At 40.1% G+C, this 10,162-nt stretch overlaps 1 protein-coding gene across 2 annotated transcripts in view; it reads left to right on the top strand.

The window, feature by feature from the left end:
- Positions 1-1,951: 1,951 nt before the first annotated feature.
- Positions 1,952-10,162, top strand: part of LOC122721038 (synapsin) — a 50,102-nt gene continuing 41,891 nt past the window's right edge. Inside the window, exons 1-6 of one of the 2 annotated variants that reach the window (XM_043948235.1) lie at positions 1,952-2,331; positions 5,859-6,274; positions 7,979-8,318; positions 9,246-9,499; positions 9,770-9,905; positions 10,037-10,141. In XM_043948235.1, the coding sequence (XP_043804170.1) occupies positions 8,058-8,318; positions 9,246-9,499; positions 9,770-9,905; positions 10,037-10,141 (756 nt within the window). In that variant the 5' untranslated portion in view covers positions 1,952-2,331; positions 5,859-6,274; positions 7,979-8,057. The remainder of the gene's footprint in view (positions 2,332-5,858; positions 6,275-7,978; positions 8,319-9,245; positions 9,500-9,769; positions 9,906-10,036; positions 10,142-10,162) is intronic. The other variant, XM_043948234.1, reaches the window with a different exon arrangement.

Below are 10,162 nucleotides of genomic sequence, written 5' to 3' on the forward strand. Positions count from 1 at the left end.
ATACTGGCGCAATAATGACTGTTCCTCCTGAGCTGCCCCCAGGGACGCTCAGGTGTTCGGTGTTTTTGGTGGGGATAGAAGCGGCCATTCCCTTTTCATCCGATGTTGTATGCGATCCACGCATTCATGTCTCCGAATCCGGCGATGAGCCACGTGTGTTTCTCGTAATTCCTACACGAGGTCAGCACTGTGCACGGTACTCGTTGTTCACGTAGGGATCCGCCTTATCGACGCGGCTGGGGAATTCGAGAACGTTCCTCGAAACGCTCCGAACTTTTGGAACTAGAACGTTTCTCACTAGACAATTTACAATTTTTTAGAGATTAATTGGAGGCATTTTTCTGTTTCAACCACGTTGAAACAAAGCGATGTCGATGGGAGAGGGAATTGCAAACGTTTGAAATTTAAATAAATTGAACAAATTGGTGGTTGCTTCTTAAGAGAAGCTTTAAATAATCGGATGCAGATATCGACTCGAAAAACGGTTCATCCGCTTTAAAACTTGAATTTTGGTGGTTCGAGAACGAAGGAATACTTTTATCTCGAATTATTTGCATGCACGAAAAATGAATGTCTGCCCGGCAAACAATTCAATAGATATTGATTGAACGAAGATTGCAGGAATTACAGGACTGTCGTTAGTCATGATGCTCGCGACGCTATTGTCGTGGAACCTCTCAAGTTGTCACAATGAGAACAAAGGCGAATATCGAAGACAATAGGATAGCTTATAAGATCATTCATGGACGACGTGAAAACCATTCAAGATCTCGATGCATCGATATCTTTATCGCTTCGATAGTACGAATGTATATACGTGATCGCATCTTGCGTATCTATATACCGCTATATAATCGTACCCTTCAATTTTCTTCCTAATTCGAAAATTCCTAATCGATTCCTATAGATATTACAGAAACAGTTTTTTCTTCATTCTTCATAAAATACAATCGTGAAAATAAAAAGAAAAAAGAAAAAATCACGTACAACTGAAATTACCCTCGAGCCATTTTTCCAACGTGTTAACACCGGTTTCACGAGTGGTCGTTTAATTGGTCTGCAAGGAAAACTCTTGGCACGCAAAAAGAAATAAAACGTCAACGCGTCAAAGAACAAGAGTCCCCTCGTGATTCGCATTTCCTTACGTAACAAGGCTAGACATACACAGACACACGAGGAAGCGTAGTGATAATCTTAATGAAAATCCCCCACGTTCGTGCCTCCTTTGATAGTTTTCACCCCGGGAAAATGTTTGTGACCCACTTTCCCACAGAAAACGGCTCTAATGCCGTTTTACCTGGGGTACAGAAAGGTAGAGTGGAAAAAAAAGAGGCGGAAACGGAGGAGAGAGAAAAAGAGAGAACCGTCTTCTAGTTGAATACCGTCTCGCGCCGTATACTACCACGCAAATGTATACAACGTATATATCAATTTTATTGCAAGAATTTCAAACAGAAACGCAGAGATCAAGGGATCATATAAAAATTTTTATATGTCCTTACAAAATTCGTTTCCAAGATTCCACGAGTTGTAACTGCTACCTAACCACACACACACATATCACGAACAATAGAGAAAACTCTCTATCCCGAATCCGTTTCAAAAATGTACGATCTCTCCGTAAGATCGTACAAAAGCTCGAGAATAAATGCAACGACGAGGAATCACGAATAACTGGGTCGCTGCATTAATTCTTTTATCCAGGCCGACTTATCCGTGGAGAATGGCGGTCGAGTGGCGAGCACCGAGAAGAATCAACATCATCCATCCGGCACACTCTCTCTATAATTATCGCGATATCGAGGAGAGAAAAAGCGAGAAGAGGAATTTCGAGTTGCAAAGAGATAATATTATACCAGTTCGGGTATATACACGGGTTCCAACTTTCAATCTCATTACGAGTTTTCTCCAATTTTATATAATATTTTGAAAAGAGCCGCTGCACGGAGGCGCGTCGAGAGTGAAAAAAAAGAAAGAAAGAAAGAAAAAGAAATCAGAGGCGCATGCATCGATGCAAACGCGCAATCCACGTTTACCAATGAGCGGGCTGACGTTTCGTCTTCGGTTCGGCCAGCAGGTGGAGCGTGTTTGATGTGAATCGAACACCGTCACCCTGTACAAACACCGGGGACCGGGCAGCATATAGGGGCTCGTCCTTTTTTTCCCCGTCGTCGTCGTTAGCTCGCGAGACTGGGTGAGGAGGGGGTGATAAGGAGGACGCAAGCGCGGACCTATCGACCAGCTAACCCTCCGGGTAACACCCTCGCGATCCTCGGCCGAGGCTCACTGCTTCACCGGCAAACTAGTAGGTAGTACACGCACGCGACACAGGTGAGTACCACAAGCTTCTTCAGACCTTGCCTTAAAAGTGTAATCTAACAGAGAAAGTTGAGGGTAGGGTTGACGATTGAAAAAAAAATCGGTTTCCGTTGGGAAAGGAGGTTGGTCGAAGGTCAAGTGCGAGCGTGATTTATGGATTCCCTTTTGCGATCAATTTCTTCTTTCCCTCCTCTTCTTCTTCTTCCTCCTTTTTTTTCTTTTTTTTTTTTTCGTTTCGTAGATGACTATTTCGATAACTCGAACCCCTAAGTGGAATTCAATAGAAAATGTTGAGGGTAGGCAAAGATTGGAAAAGATTGGTTTTCGTTGGAGAAGGGCGAGTGAATTGGTTTATCGAGTTTTTTTTCTTTTTTTCCTTTTTTTTTTTTTTTTGTAATCGTCGATAATTTGACCGTTGAAGTGTAATCCAAGATGAAATGTCGAAAGAATTTCGGTTTTCGGTTGAACAAGGATTGCATCATGTGACTAGATTTGGATTTCTTTTATGATCAATTAACTCTCTTTTGGAACTTCGTCCAACTGTCTATATAGTTCAACTCGACTATATAAAATCGTGGATTAGCTGGAACGGTCACTGGAAGATTGAAAGAAATGGGAAATTGATTTTTTTAGATGTTTGTCTCTCCTTTGGGTATTATCGTACGGTTTCAGTGGATAGTTGATACGGTATATTCGTTTATCAAACAAACGTGAAAGACACATGATACTCGAGGAGTTTCTCAATAATAGAGATTCGTATGAGATAACTAGGTGTTTTGTGGCGAGACGAAGATATTCTTGATCCGATGATTATTACAGTGACTGGTTCTTTCTTTGCAAGTATATTATTATTCAAGTTGATATTGAATTTAAATTTACGCGGGAGCTTATAAACTACTACGTTGATCGATGAATACGAGATACCAATTTGTATAAACGATACGACTATTCTTCTGAGGATAAGTGATTATTTTCACGCGATATTTCGACGGTTGCGTGTTTCTATTTTTCTTTTTCACCTATCAATTTGCTTCAATTTTTTGATATTGTTTGTATCATTAATTAATTACAGAAAGTTCCGCTGAAAGCTTTTTTTTTGATTTTGATAAATGATACAATTGTTTAAATTTAACTATTTTTAGATAACAAATGTATAAAGTCGTAGTGAAATTTATTAAAATCATATATCGTGATTTCATACTCGAATATATTTTAATGATTTGATTAAAGTACTACGCCCATTTTATTCGATTAAGATATCTTTGGATTAGAACGAATAATAAAATAAATAAATATTTATCAATATTTTGAATGAAATATTCGAATAATATACGTGTCTCTGGTTTCTTTCAATTTTTATAGAAAGTGCACGTTTCTATGTGCGCAGCTTTCAGCGGTCAATGCGCCTGCCCTTTCCTAATACCTAGGGACTCTTCCATCATCGATTATTACTAGAGTCTAAGCTAAAATCCCTAGAGATAACATGAACCGTGTAGATCCATACAAATATAATCACGCGAAACGTAGCTATATACGTACACGTTTACACGTTTAATCGAAAATTACTTTTTAAAAATTACTATTACAAGATGAAAATTTCTCGCGGGAAATTATGAAATTATTCGATGCGCGTTATATATCCGAATACATAGAAGTTTGCACAGTCAATATTTGAACAAGAGGGTGCGTCACAAAATTTATCGATTCGAAACTTTCTATCATTTCAACCCTCTCTCGACTCGATACTCAATATCAATTTAGAAAATTGTTATTCCACCGACGAAGCAAAATTAGAAACAATTACCAAGTTTGGTAATTAATTAATCAAGAAGGGTAAAAAAAAAAAAAACAAATTAAATTCCTCGTTGAGTGTTACGAGGTAAAAAAAAAAATAAAAAAGAAAAAAAAGAAGAAAAAATAGAAAGCTCGTGAAGTCGTATGGAGATTCGAAGGGATTACTAAGAAATTCGTCGAAGCTAATTTAAAATTCAATTAGGACTAGGATATCTCGAGCATTAATTGAATTCAGACAGTTAGCCAAGTAGTCATGAGCACCGGGGCAAACTTTGCTGGTTTAAAGTTTTCTAGCCATTCTGATTACAGGATGCTTTCACGTAGAAAGCGATTGCTGGAAAGTTTCAAAGAAATCACGAAACTTTTCTCCATCTTTCTTTCTCAACTTTCCCCTTTCTTCCGTCTTATACAATTCTTCTCCCCCTCTATTCTTCCGTCATTTAACAAGTCACGGAATAATCGTGTCGCGTTTCTTCAACGACACCAGGGATTAATTATTCCAAGAAAAGTTTCAGAAAAAGTCTGCGACGAGACAGCAGAGGCACCATTTTTTATCATCTATTTTATATTATTTCGTGCGAATCGACGGACTCCATTTCCTGCTACTCCCCTTCGCCAACAGAGTTTTTTTATTGAAGATAATCGGTCTCGTTATCAACCGCGTTTCCTATCGCGATCCGATATTGAAGTTTTAAAATCACGGTTGGAAAGGAGGGGAGGGATGGATGAGGCGAAACACTCGTGTAAAAAAATTCTTCAGCGCGTAAAGTCACGCTGCGTCGTATCGATCAGCGGAATATCAAGCTCTACTTTTGCTGTGCTAAATTTCTGCGAGGTGCTCTCCTCCATCTCGCGCGCGCCTCCATTCTGCTCGCGTGGACGTTTTTATCGCGGATCTCGCTTAAGCTCGCTTGTTCCTTATTGAGAACGTGTGTTACATACGTTTAATTATAGCGATACTTCAGCGTGTAAAAAAAAAATAAATAAATAAAATAACGGAGAGAATTTATCTTCCTTTTTTTTTTTTTTTTTTTTTTTTTTATACGTTGGATTTTATCGTTCAAAAGTTTATTATGGACAGAATTTATTTCGAAATGATTTATTTTTCGCGATTGGTTAATAAGGGAATTATATGTCCAATTACGATATAAAAGAAGATTTTTGTAAAAACGATAAGATTCTATCAATATTAAATTCATCGGTGATGTAAGAAGTATATACAGCTTGAATTCTATTATCTTCATAAAGAGAAGATAAATATCGTTTCTTATTACCAATTTATTGTCAATTCATTGTACATTACTAAAATTTAAATCATCGAATCCAGATAATTTTATACTTTCATATATATTCTTTCGAACAATATACAAATCACCGATGAAAAGAAAAAAAAAGAAAGGAAGAAAGAAAGAAAAAGAAGAAGACACTTTTGTCCCTAGAGATGATAATAAATAATTATATCTCCACGTAGCGAGACTTTTATCTCACGCTTTTACGTAATCAGCGCATCATAAGCCGCTATATATAAAGACTAATATATATATATATATATATACCTGCAAAGTTTCAGCCAACTTTTAACAAAAACATCACCACCCTACGAATAAATAAACGCCTCTTTATAAATAAACGTTTCATTCAACGATTTCGCGATTAATTAATCATTGACCATCTCTCGTCATATCTCTCTTTCTCTTTCTCTCTCTCTCTCTTTCTTTCTCTCTACCTGTCTTCCCTTTTTACAGATTTCAACTTGGATTGTTTAGTTTCTCCTTCCTCACCTCTCTTATTTCATCCTTTCCTTTCGGATTACCTTACGTTCAACTGTTATTCCACAAACTCGGCAAGGGAACGCAACATCTCGTTCGAACATCGTCGAGCGAACAGATCACAACGAGACGACGTCCTCTTTCCGGTAATCCGCCGCGTTTTCGAGAAAGTGACAGACAGGAGGAGAGCGTACCGCGCCCGCACACCGAACACACCGACAAAGCGGAATTCTGCGGTTTTCGCGAGGAGGACGAGGTCGGTGTTAAACCAGCAAGATTACCGGCCGCGGCGGTTGCGCCAAATACTGTGGTACAGCTACTTCACCCGGCAACATTTCATTCTCCAGCTTTCGACAGTCCTTCACCTCCAATGTTAACTACCTGAAACGGAGGTGAGTGCCTGACGCCTGTGCGCGCGCGCCCGCCCGTGTATGCGGACGCCTGTCCACCTATTTCACTGTCTATTTGCATGCCCGATAATAGTTTGCTCGATGGAATTTCTCTCGTACTTTCCCCTCTGCGCTCAAGAGATTCGAAGAATTCGGAAGCGATGCCGGAAGAATCACGCCAAGAGATTTCTATTTGCTCGTTGAATATATTTTTTTTCCTTTTTTTTAGAATAACGATACAGATTTTGTCTCGATCTTGTCACGATTTCTTAAGGTTTTTAACGGTAGATATTTTATTATTTATGAAATTCGTGTTTTTGTATTCGTTCCTTTAAAAAAAACGAGGTGTTCAATTTGGAAAAGTTAAAAAAAGAAAATAATATTCTTCGACTCGTTGAAGAATCGTTGGACGTGTTTCGAGCGAAACACGTTCAATTTCGCTCGGTGAAGAGAATTGTCACTTTGTTTCTCACGTTTTGGAGCGTTTTAGAATGTGTCCATAATGGTACGCGGAGATGCATAGAGTGAGATACGAGACAAAAGAGTATGGGTCGTTGCACGATGGATGCTTGTGGACGAGCACGTTTGTCCCAGCCTTTTCATCGAATTCGAGGACAGAGTCGCATAATATGGCAGCGTAAAACAACACCTTTATCCGCATACGAATCACATTGGCCTTCTACCGTGTGTGTCCACACGTATCTGGAACAACGGATACATCTCGTATCGTGATCTCTTTCGCCGTTGTAAATTGCACATTCCGGCTCGCTCCTATTTATATCCTATTTATCCATTCCACTATAATTAACATCGATATTCGAGTCTGTGGAGATCCGAGCGACAGGTCGATAATTCCTCCAACAAGCACACCACCGTGCCATTATTTAATCAAAGCACAATTAAGTTCAATTAAAAAAAATTCAACAATCTCCACGTCTCTCCACGTGCATGCACTCCCATCAATCTCGATCCATGCACGCAAATCGGCATGGCGAGAAAGTGCTTTGGCAAACGTGCAAACCCACGCTTCAAGCGTTCCCCCCCCCCCCTACGTATCCATCTGTCTACCTTGCTTCCATTCCTATTGCACCTAAATTTTATACCGCTGTGAAAGATATTATTTTTGTATTATAATTACAGTTCACAATTGAAGTGAAACCCGTGTAACGATCTGTCCAATATTTACCAATTACACTCAAGCTTACCAAATGTCGCATTCCATGCCTTACGAGCCCATAGGTACGAGCCACCGGAACCCGGCTATCGAGTACCTGTCACCCGATCGTCTGCCGAGACCGTCACACGTCTGCCTCCCACCTTGTCGCAAAGCACACGAGCGATCGTCGAGCCACATTTCACGCGAGGCACCGCAACCGACGTGTCCATCTTCTAATAAGACACCGAGACTGGCGAGCTGCCGCGCTCATCGCAACGCCATCAAAATAACGCCATGCCATCCCCGTGTCACGCATGCAAACCGGCAATCAGCAATCGTCAATCATCGCGCCATCTTTAATGCCATTATTAAAAAAAAAAAATATATATATATATAATACACCCGAGCACTTGGCTGTTCGATGTGCATATCATGAAAACAGACTCGTATGAAAAAAAAAAAATATATATATATATAAAAAGAATGCTAAAAAAAAGCGTGAAATCCCTGGACGAACGGACCGATTGCCACTATCACGACCACGACCATAGTTTGTCTTCCAGGTTCTCGTCAGGGGATTTGAGCTCGGAGCTCGACGATGAACCAAGCACAGACTCCGGGCTGGCCTCCATGGCCAGGGATTCGTCGTCCCAATCGTATCAAGCGGTGCCCGAACGCCCGTTGCAGTCCCAACCTACGCCGGTTCCGCCGGCCAGCCAGCCGCCCGTGCCCGGGGCACCGCCGCCCGGAGCCCCACAACCCGTCGGCGGCGATCTCAGTCTCAACCTGAGACCCGGCTCCAGAACCACCAGTGCTCCATCCTCGCCTGCCAAGACCAGGGAAAGTTTGCTCCAGAGGGTTCAGAGCTTGACAGGGGCTGCTCGCGATCAGGTGGGTTGAATCGGTTTTCAACGATCAATTGATTGATGGTGAGGTGAGGTAGAGGTAGAGGGAGGAACCGAGGGTGCTGCAACAGTGATACTTGGTGTTATTTTAAATATGACAAATTTTGGAGAATATTAAAGGGTATAAGGAATATACTTTTGAATTTATTTTTTTTATAATCCTCTAAAATCTTCTAAAAGGTGTATATTTAGGTTACAAATCGTAGGTTGTTAAATAATTCGTATTACGTATTTTGATTTTAAAAACGAAAGAATATTTGCTGCTAAATGCTTAACGTTCATACGCGATAAACATTTTCTTTTTATGTAATTGTAAAAAGAAACGTGTTTGAGTCGGCGACGATCGTTTCGCGATAGAGATTTAAGAGAAGAGGTTTTTACTGAATAAATATTCCGAATATGTTTAGTTTAACGAAAGTGAATCTGTAAAGTATCATCGGGATGAGAAAGGTCAAGTTATCTTAGAAATTTCATTTCGATTTCCAGAGAGCATGAGCGGACAAGCACGATTGCGCTTCCGTGAAATTCCATCTTCGAGTTTAATTTCCCCAAGGTGTATATAATAATAATAATGTATAAATTGTTCCATCATTTTCGAACGATCAGATTGCATTTCCACATAGGTATCGTGCGGCGCAAGATCGACACGAGTCAAGATTTGGATCCAAAATTGCCTCGTTGCATGTTGGACGCGATACACGATCTTTTTTCAATGTTCTTCGAAGAAATGTGCGAGCTTTCGCGTGCTCGAAATACCATCAATCTTTTCGACGTTCATTATCCTATTAAACGTTTGAACCTTGTAATAAAAATTATGAAAAAAAAAAAGTGATTGAAATCGTTGGATAAATTTTCTTTGTTACGAAATATATAAGAAGAATTATATCGTACCAATTTTGATTATTATTATCAGGGTGCATCGATTCTGGGAGCGGCAGTGTCAGGTGCGACCAGAGGGCCCTCTTACAACAAAGATCGATGCTTCACGTTGCTGGTCATAGACGACCAAAACACCGACTGGAGCAAATATTTCCGGGGTCGTAGGCTTCACGGTGATTACGAGATCCGCGTCGAGCAGGCGGAATTTCGGGAATTGTCGTTGACGGCCAGCGAGACTGGCACCGTTGTGTCCATGGCGGTTTATCGTAACGGGACCAAAGTCATCCGGTAAGATTAATTGATATTTCGATCGATCGAATTCTCTTCCTTTTCTCGAAAAGACGGCAACAAAATGTTCATCGTTCGTCAAAATACATAATCGTCAAGTATGATATTATAGCGTAATGTAATTTCATATAATTGATATGATCAGAGAGTTTTTATCTCATCTTGATATTCTTTGCTCTTTCCTAGAAAGAAAATAGAATCTTAGAAATTAGAATTTTCTTGCTCCATAAATTTCTGAATATTTTTAAGGAAAATAATTTTTGCCCACAGATCCTTCAAGCCCGATTTCGTTCTGATACGACAAAACCTAAAGGACGCGGGAGAAGATTACAAGAATCTTCTTCTCGGTTTGATGTACGGCGGTGTGCCGAGCGTTAACAATCTCACGGCAATTTACAACTTTCAGGTATGAAGTTCGTCCAATTAAAGAAAAGCGGGCAAGAGTCATTCTGAATGGAAGGAACGATTAAAACTTGAACGATCAACTTTCCACTTCTAGGAAACGGATTTTCTTAATTACGTTTATCCGCGTTTCAGGATAAACCTTGGGTGTTCGCGCATCTTCTGGGACTTCAACGTCGTTTAGGAAAGGATAACTTCCCGTTGATAGAGCAAACTTACTATCCCAACCATCGCGAAATGGTGAGTTAAATAAAATATTCA

Source organism: Apis laboriosa, unplaced genomic scaffold, assembly GCF_014066325.1.
Source record: "Apis laboriosa isolate Shangri-la unplaced genomic scaffold, ASM1406632v1 scaffold13_cov153, whole genome shotgun sequence".
Lineage (NCBI taxonomy): Eukaryota > Metazoa > Arthropoda > Insecta > Hymenoptera > Apidae > Apis > Apis laboriosa.